The sequence below is a fragment of the Nannobrachium achirus genome (genome assembly GCF_963921795.1).
Source record: "Nannobrachium achirus genome assembly, chromosome: 9".
Taxonomy (NCBI): Eukaryota; Metazoa; Chordata; class Actinopteri; order Myctophiformes; family Myctophidae; genus Nannobrachium; species Nannobrachium achirus.
The window spans coordinates 55,518,892-55,538,928 of record NC_137818.1 but is presented as its reverse complement, the minus strand read 5'-3'; the positions used below and the strand labels follow the sequence as shown (position 1 = coordinate 55,538,928).

Here is a 20,037-nt window from a genome sequence, read left to right as displayed (position 1 = left end):
CATGATTTATTTCAGTCTAACAGTGGACTGACACTGGACTGTTTATTCTGTCTGTCTGTCTGTCTGTCTGTCTGTCTGTCTGTCTGTCTGTCTGTCTGTCTGTCTGTCTGTCTGTCTGTCTGTCTGTCTTGTTTTGTCTATAAACCAATAAATGTTTTATAGCCAATATGCTATAGACATTTTTAAAAGGCTTTCATATACTCCTGACATTTTTCAAATGAGGTTTGGGCTAATAGATCACTATGTGTTCAGTTTAGGCTATTTTCTGGGTTTCAATTAGGCCTACAACAACACAAATAATAGCTAATAATAATACATTTTCGGTTAGTCTGACAGACTGCACTGTTATGCAGCAGGGGAGGGGGTGCTATGACATCCAGCAGCCAGCGGCCAGCGGTGGACAGTAACTGAGTAAATGTACTTGAGTACTTTTACTTTTATTTGTACTTCAAGTAGCTTAAAAGCATGTACCGGTATGTCCTCTTGAATACGTTTATTTAAAAGCAAGTACTGTTTTACTCTTTTTAAGAAGTCCTCCACTCCATCAGTGTTTCAACTGTAAACCTTTGCTTTGTCCCAAACAGCGTCAAAGCCCTCCCCCACATTCCTGGCTGTCTGTGATGCAGCTATGCTGCTCCCCCTCCAACCGTCCTACTGTATATGTTCCATGTTCTCCCTTATAGACTGTTTTTATTTAATTTTTTGACACTTGCTTTGGCAATGTAAACGTATGTTTTCTCACAAAATGTCATGATTACCGAAAAGTATTGTCACATCTTCTTCTGAGACGTTGACATTTACCAGAAGAGGAGGAATGGAGAAGGATTTCTACAGGCATTAGGCCTACATTTATGACCATGATGGCATTACATTATTATTATTAAACCACAATCAAATGGTTGTCCAGGTGTCTGGGACAACTAATAAATATTTATGAACAACTTTATGAGGCTATTGGAAAAATGTTGCCTACTGCCTTGTTTCCAAATAAAGAACAATTTCAATTGAACATGTGAACAAAAGTTGTCTTTTTCGTTTCCTTATATTTAGCTTATTATTATTATGTCACGTTTGTGTTGTTTTGGGACAGTGTGTGAACCAATTATTTTGTAATTGTTTGTGTCACAACGTTCTGTCATTTGATGACTTCTCCGCCTCTCGCTCTCTCTCTCTCTCTCTCTCTCTCTCTCTCTCTCTCTCTCTCTCTCTCTCCCAGCCCTAGAATATATATATACATACAGTATATAGTATCAAAATCAGCTTAACCACTTTAATCTAGCTTGTAGATCTTTTTCAAAAAGAAATCTAACAATGTTTAAATATTTTTGTTCATTCTAACAAATCTTGTATTTATCAGCACAAGATATTTTCAGATGTTAGTCCACTGCCAAATACATATTAATTTGAGCGTTCCTGATATGAACAGGTTTGAGAACCACTGTTCCATGGTGTATTCTTAGCATGTAAAACCGAGTTAGCGTCACCCGTGAAAAGAAATCCCCCCCCCCCCCCCCCCCCCAAAAAAAAAACAGCGTCGCTCTCTCTCTCATCTGGTCAGTGAAAGCAGACAGCGATTCATTTACCATTTGAATTCCAAATGAATTTCCTTTGACGGTTAGAGACTCATTAGCACGTACGCTAACGCCACGTCAGTGTCAGTCGAGCTTGCTGCGGAGTTGAACGAGAAGAATCGAATCTTAACGGAGACGCACGACAGTGTGGTGAAACAACTGAAAGAAGATCACCAGGCAGCTCTCGAAGAACACCAGATGGAAATGCAGGGAGTGAGGCAAAGCATTAGGGACACAGCACGAAACACGCAGATTGCAGAGGAACATGCTGCATTAGATCTGGCACACAGAGAGTGTGACCTGAGAGAGAGAGAGGAGCTGTTGAGGCAGAGAGTGGCTGATATTGATTCAGCGACGACACCAACGCAGTCACTGGTTAACGAAAGCTATTGGAAACTGAAATGGCAAGAAGGTGAAATGGAGAAAAGGTTCATTGAGAGAGAAAGACAGTTGGAAAAACAGATGGAAGAGAGAGGAAGACTGTGGGAAGAGAAGGAGAAACGGTCAGCACAGAGAGAGGCGGCAGTCGAGGAGAGAGAGAGACAGATAGAGCAGAGAGAAGTGTCCCTTGATGCGACTACAGTGTTACCAAAACAGCTGGCAGACATACAACTGTGTCAAATATCGCAACATCAACAAGCCGAAATCAGTCGCTTACTTCAACTGGAAAATGGTAACCGTCCAGCACGCTATGCCGATCTGCTGTTCAGCTATGTTACGCCTTTGCATATGTATCATTCTTGGGTGAAAAGAGCTAACTGGTACGGCACTGGGGTGAAATCTATACTTCCACAGAACCTGAAAGAATTTATTTTAAACTGTTGCCAAGAAAGGTTCTATTCCGATGTCCCCGAAATGACTGCTGCAGCAAGGCAATCAATTGTTACCAAGATTAACGATGTTCTCCGTAAAAGACGAGATTGGACTAACCGAGTCTGATTGTTTTCGATTCACATAGGCAACATTTGATTGTATGTGCCATGTTAAACTTCGCAAAGATAAGCAGATGAAGGTTAGATAGACTGAAACGTTTTTATTCACAGTAAAACATTGTAATTGTAATTGCATTTGAAGACTGAACTGTATCTGTTGCCTACTGCCTTGTTTCCAAATAAAGAACAAATTCAATTTAACATGTTTGATTTTTTTTTTCCAAGGATACAGTTTAATGCTGAGAGAGAGAGTGACCAAAATGAACCATACCTTGCTTATTATACTGTATAGCTTTTTACTTGCCTTTAATTGGCTTGAACTAAAACATAGATAAGGGGGGGGGGGGGGGTTCTCAAATAATAATTTGATTATCAGGGGGGACCATTACTTTTTTATTTTGGCTGGAGGGGGGTCATGCTACTTTAATTTGTTGAATTTTGTATTAAAAAATGTTTTCTTTTGTTATTTTTCATACGTGTTTACTCCCATATATTTATCAAGTTCCCCCTGATTAACTTGGTATATTCCGCTTCTGTAAATCTCCCCACAAGAAACGCGCACTATAGGCTAAAATCCATAGCCTATAACGTTCTCTACAATAAGTAATTGTAGATGATAGTTATATCTATCAAATATGGTTTTATATAGCAAATCAATGTCGCACTGTAGATCAGCCAACGTTTTTTTTCATAATTAGGACGGTGCTTGCTACAATGTCTTTTATAAAGACAGTTGGAAAATGGTAGAATGACACTGTTCTTAACAAATCACCAATATTGTATGAGGAAAAAAAGGCTGCTGCCGTCTGCATTATATAAGCTTGTTTAGAATGTCGGTCTTCGGGCCGAGCCGGTCTCCAATTGTCAATTATGTATCGGGTTTGGGCTCTGTCCGGGCTGAAATTCTGTCGGGCTGGGTTGGGCCGGGCTCACTTTTTTAGGCCCGATTTAAGCTCTACGGGAAGAGGTGACGTTTTATTTGTTTTAATGGCTTCATAATTGACCGAGCCATGATGAACTTAAACCAGAAGAACAAAACGTAATCCTCGCTCGCTCGCTTTCTCTCTCCATCTCTCTGTCGCTCTGTTCCAAATCATGTCCAAATGGAATACCACGGCCCCATAATGAGGAAATGTATTTGGCGTGGGAGAGTGTCGTCAGGGTCCCTGCACTGTTATTATTATTATTATAGGAAAGGTCTCGTTTTGGTTAAGTTGTGTCTTTTTCGTTTCCTTATATTTAGCTTATTATTATTATGTCACGTTTGTGTTATTTTTGGGACAGTGTGTGAACCAATTATTTTGTAATTGTTTGTGAGTAATGACGATTGGCTGGTGACTCTTGAGGTAACTTCTTTATATACAAACCAGGAACTTTCAAATGTAAATGTCACAATAGTCTACTTGTTATCCTGCTGTTCTTATTTCAATATTAATTATTAGTGAAAGTTAGATGAAGTTAGAACTCAACTGCTCTGCTGCTGAGTGAGCAAGCCGATCGAGGCGCGATCGTCTATGGGCGGGATCAGCAAGGCCGTCAGTGATGAAAAAAAGTACTCACATGTTTTCCTTAAGTAAAAGTAGAAATACTCTTTTAGAAATCCCATGTTCAAAATATAAGCCTTAATTGGCTTGAGTAATGACGTTTTGGTATCAAAATGTAGGCTGTATAAAGAAAACGGAGCCTATAGTCTAGTCATTTCACAAATGTAGCCTGCCATTTGTAGATTATACAAATATTTGAGCAGATTAAGCAATATTGTGAGCTTGTATTTTCAAATGGCCTAAATGTAGGGCTGAAGTGGTTGTATGCCTTTATAGCCTAATAATCGAAATTTGCAAAGTATCTAACTGTTTTCAAAAGATTGTAGTGGAATAAAAATAGCCTACTCGAGTAAATGTACTCAGTACACCAATGAAGCCTGCGTGTGCCGTCAATTCAACACGGGCGGACAATAGAACTGGTTCAACATGTTTGGCACAGATACTTGTGTATTGGAAGCAATTAGCTTGTCTAGAGGGTCGCCTATATGGTCAGCTGCTCCCCCTCCAACCGTCCTACTGTATATGTTCCATGTGATGTTCTCCCTTATAGACTGTTTTTATTTAATTTTTTGACACTTGCTTTGGCAATGTAAACGTATGTTTTCTCACAAAATGTCATGATTACCGAAAAGTATTGAAAAACAGTGTGGTAAATAATAGTTTGACATTTTAACTTGACCTTTCACTCTGTAATTAGAAAGGGACCCTTTCACAAAAGCAAAAGCGATTGGTCATGTCAGAGGCTTGGTTCTCAAAAACCTCCTCGTTGTCACATCTTCTTCTGAGACGTTGACATTTACCAGAAGAGGAGGAATGGAGAAGGATTTCTACAGGCATTAGGCCTACATTTATGACCATGATGGCATTACATTATTATTATTAAACCACAATCAAATGTTTGTCCAGGTGTCTGGGACAACTAATACATCTTTATGAACAACTTTATGAGGCTATTGGAAAAATGTTGCCTACTGCCTTGTTTCCAAATAAAGAACAATTTCAATTGAACATGTGAACAAAAGTTGTGTCTTTTTCGTTTCCTTATATTTAGCTTATTATTATTATGTCACGTTTATGTTGTTTTGGGACAGTGTGTGAACCAATTATTTTGTAATTGTTTGTGTCACAACGTTCTGTCATTTGATGACTTCTCCGCCTCTCTCTCTCTCTCTCTCTCTCTCTCTCTCTCTCTCTCTCTCTCTCTCCCAGCCCTAGAATATATATATACATACAGTATATAGTATCAAAATCAGCTTACAGTTTTTTTTCGATTGCTAAAACACATTTTTTTTAAATTTGGCACAATTTTCACAACCTTTACTTCTGTCCCCAATCGCTTGACTCAATTTGTTACTACTTTAGATTTCCTTATCATATTAGACTCTGACTTTCCTTCTTTACACTCTGATGTAAATTTCACATCACCTTGTTGTCAAAACACAAGACACACTTTTCAGGTTTGCACACACTTCTCACATAAAATCTCATAGCATCAATGCACAACACACAAATATTCAAATCTCTAAACTTTCGGGTCAGGCGAGCAATTCAGAGCCAGGTCCCACTGCTTCAGGCCATGGAGGAGGCTTATGGAGATGTGGGCTTTGAGGCCTGTCAGGGCTTCATGCGGCACTCTAGGCCAGGGGTTTTCAAAGTGGGTGATGGGGCACCCTGGGGTGCCACGACGGCAGTCCAGGGGTGCCGCGAGATCATTTGATAATATTTTGAATTTATTTGGACACTTGAAAAAATATTATTTATTATATAAAGTACAAAGTTATTTTCAGTCAGTTCTAACCAAAATGGCTATTATGTAATGGCTCAACGTTTTCCTCGCAACATAATCACTAAAATATCGTCACTGTCGGGCAGAAAACTTGTATCTCCAAGTTTCAAATGTGTACGGCTTTTGGTAAAGAAAAGCCATGCTACATCATACAAGACTGTCGCACAAAACTATTGAAAACAGCCGATCTACAAGCACACAACGCGTTGTGGGCTTGTTTGGAGTGTTTGGGGGTAAACGTTTAGACCTACAGTCAATAAAATGTTTTGTCTGCATATTTGTGTGCTGTTTTATGTTTGTCTATGAGAGAAGTGGGCATACACTGGGTCATTTTACAAAAAGGGAATTGGTTCATTTACCAGAGTAATTGACATTCATTCAGTGTGTTCCATTTCGACAATTGTGTTTTCAATTTTGCTCTTCAGTGTTCTGTTCATGCTTGGTAGTGTTCAGCCAAAAGCTAGTTGTGTTTATTCAATGAATGCATGTGTGTGTCATGTGAAAATATGGCTGTGTTTACCAAATGAAAACACGAGTTCCATTTTGTGAACATGTTAAGAGATTTGATGGCAAAGAGTTGTTTTGCAAAGGGATCTTCAACGTTTTCAGATCAAGGACCCCTTAGTTGAGAGAGAGATGAAGCAGGGACCCCCACAACCCTTTGTACCTCAACCTCTGTGCTTACTGCTTAGTATGCTCTTTTTTCCCCTCCACACCTAAAGTATTTGCCGAAAATAGCCAATCTGCAAGCTCACAACACTTTGCAGTGTGAGGTGTTGTGAGCTTGTAGATCTGCTATTTTTGAAAAATTGTGAAAATGAGTGCAAGTCTTTGAATATCTTTGACCCGATCTTTGACCCGACTTCTAAATCCTTCCTCTAAAATCGAAATCATGCTGTTCTCAAACCTTTTCATGTGAAGGACCCCCAAAATTACAGGTATTTGGCCACGGACCCCCCATCTCAAAATATGTTGTTCCAGGGACCCCCCAGAAGCAAATATTTGAGTTACAAATGTTCGCTTTTAAGTAGATATATTCAAAGACTTGCAAAAAAAAACATGATTTAAAAAAAATAGCAGATCTACATGTGCTTGTATATTTGCTATTTTTCAATAGTTAAAGCAGTCAATAATCCTAGGCCTAAATGGGTTAAACAAATAATTACAATTTGAGTGCAAAAATAACTTGAAAAGAAACTATTTACAAGCTCACAATGCAGGTAGAGATAACAAGTAACCAACAAGTAATAGACTCGAATAGTCGACTCATATTGAAGAATCGCCACCCCGTGGCTGAACAGCCACACTACACGTTGAAATAAAATATCACATTTCTAGGGGGCGCGGCTAAGAATTTGGAGGCGTGTTTGACAGAGGTACCTCTAGGCACCTCTTGACACCTCTAGGTGTCATTTTAGACTTGGCGACGCTAAATGTTGTAACCCACTGTATGTCTTAGATCGTCCTCTGTGTGAAGCAGTAAATCTATAGCAGCAGACCAGGTGTGTGAGGGAAATCCTTCCTTCATGATGTATTGCTTCCCTTGCAACAGCTATGAATTATAATTATTTACAGCCACCACAGCATGTGTTGCGTATACATATGTATTTTTTCTTATGTGAGTTTTTGGAGCGGTGAAAGCGCTCCCAATAGACAGGTATGTCCGTGGGTATGTGCCTGGGTGGGTGGGTGGCTGGCTGGGTGGCTGGCTGGCTGGCCGTGTCCGTAGCCTGGCAATACCTTGAGTGGCCACACACAACACACTAGTTAAAGGAGGGGCGCTGTTTTGTGCAGGCCAGGCACACTCACCACTCACTCACACAGACACACACACACGCACGCACGCACGCGCACACGCACGCACGCACGCACGCACGCACGCACGCACGCTCAGATTCACCGCTCCACTTCGAACCGAGGTTTGATTTTTCATTTTGATGATGCATCTCCCACTAAAAAGGCTGGTCACACCCTTTTTACTCAATATCTTTTTTTTTACCACTGCTGCTGTGTCATACTGTATGCAGCAGCTCCGTACTGTACATGAGAGACAAATTCAAAAGTACATAGCCATCAGTCGGCTCACATCCTGCATCTACAGTATGTGTCTGTGCGGTTGTGAGCCGACACGGCAGCCACACGGCAGCGCTCTAGAAAAAGCTCTATAGAGTATGTACCGGTATATATCAAACCGTTATTGAGATGTATCATCTCATTTTCAAGGTGGTCCTTGTAGGATGTAGCTGTATTCCTCTACTAAAGCTTAAAGCTATACTGTGTAAGTTGCTAAACTAGTGGTCAGTTGCGGTATTGCTTTTTTCGGCCGTTTTTCGCCCGGAGTCGTCGCGGACCACCGCCGCGGACCACCGGAGCGGCGCTGCAAACCACCGCGACCGATACAAATCCGTGGAGGGGTAGAACGCATGGTAGAACGTCATTTTCTGGCCAGGATTTGGGGATTAAGAGGTTAAGAATCCTTCACCAATGGTAAACACTGTAGCTGAGCGAGGCTACTTCCTGAAGACCATGGCAGATAAGCTGTGATTGGCCGGTAGTGTATCATGTGTGTATGATCCGCGATGTGATTGGCCAACGTATACAGATGATGCAGATGACGCTATTTTTCCGCAAAAACCAGACCCCGGCAAGGATCATAGAAAACATATAAAGGGAAGGCTTTAGAAGCTGAAAATAACGGAGTGGGTGTTCTAAAACTTTAGCGATTTAACAGTTAGGACAATTTTAAGATTTGTTTTATAAAAAAAGTTACATGGTATAACTTTAAAGATCATCATGTGTCATTAATTGATCTGTGTATCATCATGATTCATGGCTGAACCCATCACTGCAGGAGGAAATGTCCCATCATGGTCACTATGGAGACAAAACCAGGACGTACACAGTTTCCTCAAACTAGATACAATGTTCTGAGAAAAGAAACATCATAGAGAAGAGACATGGAAAGACATGATTGTTTGAGATTAGCAATGCAATGGCTCCATCAGGGGCAGAGCTGTTGACAAGATCGAAGGCTTAGCCCCAGAGCCAACACCAGAGCATAGTGAAAAAACACCCCCCAAAACATTTTGTGTGGTTTATTTTGGGGTGGTCTCTGTGGATAATACAGTGATATAGAAAACAGAAGTAAGCATAGTCGTCATTCATTGAGAATATGTATTTGCATACTATAATAAAGAGGAAGCATGCTAAAAGAAGAATGAATAAAATGTAACTTGATTCATCTCCTATGGTGGTTGTCTATATTAAACAAAATTAACAGGTTGATATGATGCTGATATTGTGCACACTGCAAATACTATATGTTTTTGTGTGAGAATACGTGTACGGATACCCATTTCTTCCGCCATCTATACGCATACGCTTAGGCGCATGTGTCAGAGCTGAGAACTTTCCTGTTTCCTGTGCCAGCCTAAACAGACCAGTCAATCTGCCCCAGTGGTCCCATTCTCTACCATTGCTCCTGATTGTTTAATGTCCATGAAGGAGACGGATGATAATGAGGCTGCTGCTCTTGGCTCTGCTGTTGCTGTCAACTGATGGACTATGCACTGCACCAGTCCATAATTGCAGTATTTGTCATGTGCAAAAAGGAGAGAAAAGCCTCTCGCACATGTCTGACACTTTCACACTAGACTGACTGCAGAAAAGCCTGATGCCTAAGGAGGGAGTTCTTTGTGAGGAAGGTGGATGAGACATTTAAAGGGCTGAATGCAGGAGACATGTGCTTTACACTACTATACATGGCCAACCATTTTCATAGTATATGGTATGAAAAGGAATGTTCACATGTTTGGTCATGAATGATGTGTTCATTCTCTCAGGAGTGATGTACCGTGTATTAAAAAATGCACTTGTATGAGACTACACTTGTTTGACACACTCTCACGGTCCCTATACCATTTTAATCACACATGTACACACGCACGCACACTCACACTCTCTTCTCTGTCTCATTCTGTTTTCATTTAACTATGAACTCTTTCGTTATCTGACCAGTTTCAATCTTGTAGGCATACTCACCTCGATTCTTTCAGCCCTCGCAAGAGTTTTGGATGTTGACGCCTTGGTGCACGTGAGACTGATTCTTGGTTGCTGCAGCAACAAGCCTTATAGAATGTTTTGTACTGGAAAAGTGGTTGTCCAGCATCGATTTCCTGCTTTTATCAACGTCATGGTGTTTTCTGTGCAATTTCACACCATGCACAGTTAAGCTTACCTTCTGTGTGAGAAGGTGAGCGTGTGCAGTGATGACGTCGCATATTAATCACTTTCCGTGTCAAGATAATATGCAACATTTTTTTTAACTTTATGCACATATTTTGTCATTGTGATTTTTTATTTTTTTATTTTTTTTACACTTGCATAATTTGTCAAATTATGCATGTTTTTCTGAAGGGACTGATAAGAGCAGCTGTGCATCCATCCAATTTTTTTCTGAAACCACATGCATGTGATTGAATAATAAACCAATAGCAAATAACCTCAGACCTAAAACTGTCCCTACTCTCAAACAGAAGCTATACAGCACCAAGGCTTGGACCTTCTAATGCAACACTCCGAGATGGTAGCGTCCCACTTAGGCAGTGTAAGTGTACATGCTTCACTCTGCTAATGGCACTGCCTCTGCACAATAAAGAGAGTGTGTTATTTCACACTTTAGTATGAAATAAGCATCTTCCGGCTGCTCTACTCATTTAAAAGGGCCTGGGGCACGGGATGCTTCATTTCTCCTTCGGCGATGCTCCCTGCATTTCCTCCTGCTCATTATTCTCCTACGGGCTTCGCACAACCATCCAAAATGTCTTAAACTCACAATCCATGCTTCTATTGTCTTCAAGCGATTATGGGGTGTTTGAATGTGTTGTGACTGCAGGGGTTGTTGCTACAGAGGAGGAGGGGTGTGTGTGTGTGTGTGTGTGTGTGTGTGTGTGTGTGTGTGTGTGTGTGTCTTCATCTTATTAGCTTAGGTCACACGAAATGCAATGAAGGCGTGCATTTGTCGGTGTGGGTTAAAGTGGGGTATTATTCATAGATGTATGATTTAATGGGATCACTGTACCACCAGGCTTGCACTCAGGTGCCTGCACAGTGGTGGTCGCCTCCCAGATTAGCTGTGCTAGTGATGTTTTAAGAGGGGAGAGGCGTTTTCTCACCAACGGTGTACTCGCCACCTTGCTCTCCGTGGGAGCTAAGCAGTGTGATGGATTAGGCATGAGGAGTTGTCCGCTGGTTTAATGGCAGGTCCGCGGCAGCCTGAGGAGATGGTTTTAATCATATTTGCCTCCTCATTACCCTCCCGCCTGCTGCCTGAGTGCCGCGCTGGGATATCAATGGTACTGTAGCCAGAAGGCCCCACCCTCTCACAGGAACAACACACTGCTGAAATGCTGTATGGTTCATTGTGTGCTTTGTTGGGAGTTGTGAGGTAGCATTCACAGCGGTTCTCAGTGATTCGATGAATTAAGACTGTCTCTGTTGACCAGTCCTGCCATTCATTTCTGTAAAAAATAAAATAAAATAAATAACCTGTCATACATGTAATGTAAGGTGCTGCAATGTGAAACCATATACTTTTGTCATATCATAGTTGTGACATGACAAGGTGAACTAATGTGGTAAAAAAAAGAGACAAAAAGAGTGAAGTGCCACCAATAAGCCATGAGTAGCATGATAATATGTCTGTTGCATAACAAAGGATGAATCTACAAAGGCAGTGAACATTTTCAGCAGTAGTATTTTTGTGCGAGCAAGAGTGGCATCAGTGTCTGATGACCTAAAAGCCTAATATCTCCCCCGGCGCACAGAGAATTCCCATATTTTTTCCCGGCGCCGCGGGGGTCCGCAGCGAGACCCCCTGGTTGCTGGCCCCGTCTCCCCTGGTTGCTCGGGGGCCGAGGTACGGCCTTTTTAGCGGGCTGCAGTGGCGGGGGTCCGCCGCTAGGTGACACAGCTCTTATCTCCAAGGAGACCTGTTGGGGGCCTTGCTGTGTGTGACTCTGACGGCCATCACTCATTCAGAAATGACTCCTCCGGCCTCTGCCACCGACAACTCAGCAAACACCGCTCACATCCTCTTAAACTTCCAGTTGGATTTGCGCTGTCAACGCTGCTGTTGATCAACATAGCTAAAGCCTCTGAGAATTTAGAAGATCAAACTGAACATTTTCCAGTGCACGATATGTTGTACGACGTAGCTGAAAGCTGAGTGTGGTATTTTGTTTTCTATTCCTGCTTCTTAATTATCCATATTTTTTGGATCATGTTTTGTCAGCTGTCTCTAATCAAGATCGACTGTTCCCAATCACTGAATTGCTTATTGCGACCGTAGGTCGCATTTACTATCAAACCCTGCACAAAGTGTAAGTCCGTCCGTCAGTCCGTCAGTCCGTCAGTCAGTCTGTCTGTCACACCTCACACGTCACACTCTTGCCCTGCTCATATCTCCGCAACCGTTGCCCCGATCCATGCCAAATTTTGCACACACCTTCCTTACCTGCCAAACTACAACCTCCAAGGACCCCCGGAGCTCCAGGGACCCCCAGGTCCCTGGGGGACCCCCAGATGTAAAAAATGACCAAATGTGCTAAACTGACCAAATGACCACCCCCACGGGGCAGCTCACGGGGAATTCCCGGGGACCACCCACTCCTGGTGCTCCAGAACGGATGCAAAAGTGGTGGCGCCCCCAGTGGAGGACCCCCTACACTGCAGCTCACATAAAATGCCGTAACTCCGGCTAGGAGCGACCGGGACAGCCGGGGCCGGTACCTATTCGTCCGCCTTGCCGGCGCGGAGACCCCACCCCTCATTTCTCACATGGCCCTCTTCTAGCGCCACCATGAGGCCGATTCTTGCAAAACACATTTTTGGACACTGCTCCTACAATTTTTGCCCTAAAATCACGCAAATCGGTACACAGTATGTCTACACTCATCCCATCAACATGAATCTCTCCCATATAGCGCCACCTCCAGGCCGATTTTTAAAAACACATTTTTGGACACTGCTCCTACAGATTTTGCCCTAAAATCACGAAAATCACTACACAGTATGTCTACACTCATGTCATCAACATGGATCAGGAAGATTTTGGCAAAACACATTTTTGCCCTATTTGTGGAGATCAGTGACCTACGGTCGCTTATCTCCCGATTAGGGAGTGTTACTGGTCTATAGTGTATTATTGCGACCGTAGGTCGCACTTACTATCAAAACCTGCACAAACTGTGAGTGAGTCCGTCAGTCGGTCAGTCAGTCAGTCAGTCAGTCAGTCTGTCCATCTGTCTGTCACACCTCACACGTCACACTATTGCCCTGCTCATATCGTCCGGGAGAGCCGGGGCCGTTACCTATTCGTCCGCCAAGGCAACGCGGAGACCCCACCCCTCATTTCTCACATGGTCCTCTTCTAGCGCCACCATGAGGCCGATTCTTGCAAAACACATTTTTGCACACTGCTCCTACAGATTTTGCCCTAAAATCACGCACATCGGTACACAGTATGTCTACACATTGCCCACACAACTAGGAACCAATGGCAGTTACAGCCCTCTTTGTGTATACATGTGACCTACGGTCGCTTATCTCCCGATTAGGGAGTCTTACTGGTTATTATTATTTTGTGTATGGCTGTAATTGCATCGGAGGGGTGGTCTCACTACAGCAGCATTCAGGAGAAAACATACCAACATTGAAAGAAAAATGCCCATAGTTGCAGTCTGTCCTCTCTTTCATCCACTCCTACAGTTATTTAGAGGTTTCCATCAGGTTTCCAGTTCCCCCTCGCATTCGGTTTTGTAAAATGTTTCCGTCATCTGTCAGTTCTACACAGTGCCTCGTCCTCCTGGGTGCCTCATTCTTTTTTTGAAGACTTCCCACTTGCCATGAGCAATGTGCAGGGGCTAATTGCATTCCCAGCTACCTCGTTAATGACAATGTTGTAATGGCTTTCAGCCATTATTGAAATGACTTTCAACAATGCAATTTTAGTTTGCTCAACTGCCATTTGCTTAAAAGCAAATCTTTTGACAAGCTGGCACGGTTTAATGTGAGCTTGTGATAACCGGTTTAACGGTGTGAATAAAATGTATTCCCAGAAGGCTCCATACTAGCGACGGATTTCTCAAGTGCTTTTTTGGGGGCAGGATTTTGGGCCAGTGAGTGTGTTTTTCAATTCAGTATGTGTACTTCTACTTCAGGTGACAATGCGGTTTGTTAATATTTAATAAATGCCTCTGGGAATGAAAACATGAACGCAGGGCCAGCCGTCTATCAGAAGAATAAGTGTTGTTTTTGGCTTATTCTCATTCTCTCTCTCTCTCTCTCTCTCTCTCTCTCTCTCGCTCTCTCTCTCTCTCATACCTCTCTCTGTTTCTCTCTCACACATACACGCACAAGTACACACACAAACACACTAGATCTCTGGAAGTGGATCTACACACAACATATAAAATGTCAATGAATACATTGAGGGGAACTGAAGGAGAACTGTATTTTATTCAGTTTACTCCTAGACAAAAATAAGTGGAATGAGACACTCTCTCTCTGTGTGTTTGTATATGTGTGTGCGGGTATGTGCGTGCATGTGCATATGCAATAGCATCCACGACCACGTGTCATGTGAGTGTGCATCTTGTGAGTGTATTGTGTATTTTTGTATTTCTTTGCGTGTGTGTGTGTGTGTGTGTGTGCACTCGCTGGGTGTTGAGCGTACAGTATATGATTGACATCAGTGTGTGTTGGGTGTGACAGTGTGGCAGTGTGACACTCCAGTCCTCTATTCATCTTCCTCTACATCTCACAGGGTAAATATTTGTCTCGGTGTCCCTGCCTCTCTGTGTCATTCTGTTATCTTCAAAATGTTTTCTGGACAAAAGCCAATCTCCTAAAGTCACTCTGTGGCTCCATGTCTCTGTAACTGTGTTTGTCCATCTGTGTCTGTCTGTCTGCAGCACTAATAATTCATCCGTGAAGGTCTACTCTTCACGGGTCCAATATGACGGACCCGGACTGGACCTGTAAAAATTGCACTCGGAGCCGACTGGACCCGAGCCATAATAAGAAATCTGAGGTCCGGACCCAAGCAGTACCGAGATATGTCGGACCTGACCTGTATAGAACCGTGACATACTAGACCCTTACAAAACCAGAGGTCCCGAAGTGTCCAAATGCCAAAGTTGTTTGCCAAATGCTAACCTTATTATTAAGTTGTCCAGCATTAAATAAGACATGTGTTACCTCGTAGCCTCCCTGGATAGTGCTGCGGGCAGCGCCCCTGGTCATATAAATATTTTCTTTTGATGTGTGTAATCTTTCTTAGCCATTGCTAACATAAATCATCATTGGAGTTTTGTGCTTTGCAGAGCATACCAGTAACAACACCCTATGATAACTCGATTGTTTTTCCATTTTTAACCATTAACCAAAACGTTAGGTTAAAATCAACAACCTTTGATTGCCCCGACTTCTAACTCTTGGCTTGAACCTTTGATGGAATCAGAATGTGACAGAGCTCCAATAATTTAGTGACATCTAAAATATACTGTACAGTATACACTACATTATTGTTTGCAGTTTGTACAGTTTGCACTAGTTACTTTCACTTTGCGCAGTCACTTATTGAGAATGGACCCGAGACCGGTTCGGACCCTCTGGTATTCGGGGGGTCGGGCTTACCTGACAACCTCTACATCTGCTGTTATTCTACAGTACATGCTGCTGTTATAATCTTCCATTTCTTATGAATTTCATCATGTTTTTGGGAGGAAAACAGACAAACAGCGTAATATTTGTGAGCTTGGACAGCCCGGATTATCTGGAGGCTGAAGGACAAGGAGTCTTGTCTCTTCTCCAAAGCCTCCACAGACTCTCTGGAACGCAGAGACTTTCCATCTGGTGCTGGAGACGGAGCTCTGGACCCAGAGGTTGAGATGCAGGCTGCAGGGGTGATGTAACCCCCATAGGGGGCATAGTGGAGGCTGCAGGGGTGATGTAACCCCCATAGGGGGCATAGTGGAGGCTGCAGGGGTGATGTAACCCCCATAGGGGGCAGAGTGGAGGCTGCAGGGGTGATGTAACCCCCATAGGGGGCAGAGTTCCCACAGCCAGAAGACTCCACTGCCCAGCCTCTAATATCTGATCAAGGACCATCTGCTGAGGATGCCAAACGTCCATGTGTTTTCCATTCCCTGTTTCTCAGTGTCTGATGACCTCACCAAGAACTGCCTGCTGGAAAATAAAGCTGCCTACCGGTGGCATACTAACGTGATGCTGGTTGTCATTTTGCTAAGTAATGCAGTTGGAATACATTGGATTACTCCCACAATGGTGCCATTTGACCAATTCCTTTCCTTGCACTCGAGCACGATCGGCGATAGACATCCACATTCCACTCAATCTCATCCCATTATCCATTTGGTTCTCTCTCTCTCTCTCTCTCTCTCTCTCTCTCTCTCTCTCTCTCTCTCTCTCTCTCTCTCTCCCCGTGATGTATGGTCTTCATGTCTGAATCTCCAACTTTTAGAATGAGAGCATTTTACATAAGTTTATGTTTAGTAGGCTGTGGAGGAGAATACAGAAACAAACACAAAACGTAAGTTTTGGTGTTGTTCAGCTAACAAGATTACGAGATAGTCAGTTTAGTAAATGTAGGCTATAGTATCAATTTATCACAAACGTTTGTCTTTGTATATCTTTGCTGTGCACTTGCATTATGTGTGTGTGCGTGTGTGTGTGTGTGTGTGTGTGTGTGTGTGTGTGTGTGTGTGTGTGTGTGTGTGTGTGTGTGCGTGTGCGTGTGCGCGCGTGCGTGCGTGCAGCTGTAGCGTTTTTGGCCAGGTCTTGATAACAGTTGGTTAATGGGATATGTGCCACACAAGACTGATGCAGCACTTTCTGTTTTCATTTTGCCGCCATAGCGCAGTAATTAATCCAGCTGAACCCTTTGTACTCACAAAATAAATGCTTTCCATTTTCATTAATAGACAACTCATTAGTACATAATGAGAAAGAAGGCAGCTCTCTCTGCTCTGTACACAGCCTCTCGGCTAATTACTGCAACTCCTGAATGTGTCCTGTCCTGTCCTGTGCAGTCATATGTTTAAAGAAATGCTTCATGAATAATAGATCTATTATTAGGTTTTTATTTATTTTTTACCAGTGAAAATACAAATAAGACATGCAGCTATACAGTTAGGAGCTTGTTTATTTAATTTCTAGTTTTGTTAATTTTGTGTTAGTTGTGCTTGCTAAAAGCCAGATTTATTGTGGGTAAATGATCAAGGATACATTGAAATACATTCTGGAGTCTTAGTCATACGCATTGATAATGCATATCACATGCATGCAGTCTACTTTAATTGCATACTGACAGTGTCAGCCAAAAATATAATAAAATCACACCTGTGTGAACTGAGCGGTGGTTTTACCCCCCCCCCCCCCCCCCTTCCCCCCTGTGTGTGTGTGTGTGTGTGTGTGTGTGTGTGTGCCTGGCCTGGCCTGAAAACAGCGCCCCTCCCTTAACATGTGTGGTCAGAAAAGGTACTACACCAGGCTTGAGGCTACATACAGACAGACAGACCCACCCACCCACAAACAAACAAACAAACATACCTACACACACGGCCACGCTATGGAGACGGTGTGACCACCGCTCAAAAACATTATTGAAAAGGTAAAAAATAAATGTGAAAGAAAACATACTGCATACTGTATGTATGAGTACTACATGTAGAATGAAGGAACTGTGAACATTGTTCACAAGTAGTTCTCTGTAACCTTGCAGCATACCCATCCTTACAAAATAAATCATATATACTGTATATACCAGTAAGACGCCTCAGGGCGACAAGGCGCGACCTCACCCTAAAGGGCGAGGTCGCGCCATGTCTTGGCCATCTGGCCAAAGGGATTTGGTTCCCCTGGCATCACAGGGATCTCCATATCTCCATATATGGGCATAAAAGGGATTGAAAGAGATGAAAGGGGAACCAAATCCCCAAGACAGTGATGTGTCAGGAACCACAGTGTCAGGCGTTACCCGTCCGAACATGCACAGGCTGTGCCAGTTCTCACAGTTAACTGATTCACAGCCAAATCGCCAAAAATCGCCATTTTGGGAGGGGCTGAGGCAGCCAGATCGCCAAACGTCGCCTTTCTGATCATTTTCTGATTGAAACTGACCTTTCTAGGTTCATATAAGCTTAAGCAATGATTTTGCGATGGAAATGACGTCATCGCCGGAAACCGGAAATCGAGCGCTTCTCCAAAGTAAACAACCATATTTTTTTACATTGGAAGCCATTACAGCAACTCCGCTCTATCTCAGCATCAAAACGTCGGATTTTGATCCGGTTTGAAGTGTCTGTGCGTCTATTGAGCATCTAAGGCACATAGTCGCTAAATTTTTTAGACCATCAAGCGCGCGTATGGCGTGCACGGGTCCCGCGCCGTTCCATGCTAACGCTAATGCTAAGTGGATGGACTGGTTGCTAATTTGAGGCCTTCTAGCAATCGCCAGAGACCTTAATCGTTGGCGACATCTAGTGTACACTATATAGACTACAGCCTACCAAAATGTCATGCATATGAGGGAGATCTACTGTGACTCTGAAAAATTAATAATATTCCTGGCAGTATAGGCGCACAAGCATATTGTAAATGGCTGTGAGTGAGTGTTAACTGCGACCTACGGTCGCAATGAACCGCAATTTCTTTGTCCAACTAGGGGGTCTCGTCTCCAGCTAGCAGTGAACTTTCATCAGCACTGTAATTTGGAGCTCACTGGCCAAGGTGGTATTTTCTTGTTTGTGCCAATCACCTGCTGTCTGTGGTAGAATAACGGCACTACTGACCTTTCCTTCTGGAGATGTAGTGAAAAAAGCAATACCCATCTCCGAGTTCCATGACCCGACATAGCAGGTTCACCGCAGCATTTTACCTGCCTTAACAAGCTGACAAGCTAAGCAAATGACAGAGCGGGCAAAAAAAGCAAGCTATAGCTGTCTTCATAAACAAGACAGCTTAAAAAAAACATGCTGTTACGTGAGCAAGAAGAAAATGGCCGTGGGGAAAACAATGGATAGTGTGATGATACAGCAGGCTACTGTACAGTAGAGAAACCATGGCTAAAGGCTAAGCATTGTAGCTAATCAAAATGCTTATCAAAGCAGTAATATTGTAGATGTAGATCCAGCAGGGATTCTCTTCCTCAGGGGAGACTTATTAAAGCTCCCTGTGTAAAAACTCTCTAATGGGCGCCTCCAAATCCAATAACAGACTACAGTCCCTCTGCCATCGGCTCAGAAGCAGTTTTATTAGTCACACCACAGGTTTACAGAAGTAAAAAAAACAGTGTGAAATTAGTTTTTTGCCTAGTTCCCATTGTATCATTTCATAGACAAAAAGAAAGGGAAGAAGAAGGTTAGTGATGCCTGATTTGGAATTATTTGGAGGGTCACCACCGTCCAGACCAGAGGTCACCATCAGTCAACACACACCTTTGTGAGTTTATACATTTGACTGATGGGCTGTCAATGACCATAAATGAGTTTGATTAGGCAAGTTAGAGTGTAGGAATGAATCCTACAGTCTCCATATATATTACTACACAGACACACACACACACACACACACACACACACACACACACACACACACACACACACACACACACAGTGACATTTTGATGAATTTTCACTCCTGTCCCGTCCCACTCCTGCAGAAAAAATCCTGTCCCATCCCAATCCTGGGCTAGAGTGGGGAAAAAAATCCCATCCTGTCCCACTCCTGTACAATGACTCCTGGTCCCATCCCGCTCCTGGTCAAAATCACTCCCGTTCACATCCCGCTCCCGAAAAAAAATAAAAAAATAAAATTGCGCAGATGTTTTTCTATTTTGATCCATATTATATTTGATATCATGTTTATTATTATATAATGTATAATTTTATAATGTTCGCAGTTCAAAGACCTCACTTTCCTGTGCAATTTATTTCTGCGATTTGATGAACTGGTCTGGGATGATTCCCGCTCCTGCCCACTCCTGTTGATTTTCAATCCTGTCCCGTCCCAATCCTGGCATTAATACAAATTTGACTCCTGTCCCACGGGAATCCCGCGGGACCCACGGGACCCACGGGAACGGGAATAAAATGTCATCCTCTAACACACACACACACACACAC

General features: G+C 42.9%; 1 protein-coding gene across 1 annotated transcript in view; it reads left to right on the top strand.

Moving 5' to 3' along the window:
* Nucleotides 1-15,807, top strand: part of LOC308290990 (uncharacterized protein) — a gene marked incomplete at both ends in the record, with an annotated part of 58,825 nt that extends 43,018 nt beyond the window's left edge. Inside the window, one exon of the mRNA XM_080732904.1 lies at nt 15,659-15,807. Coding sequence (XP_080589030.1) covers nt 15,659-15,807 — 149 coding nt within the window. The remainder of the gene's footprint in view (nt 1-15,658) is intronic.
* Between the last annotated feature and the right edge of the window lie 4,230 nt (nt 15,808-20,037).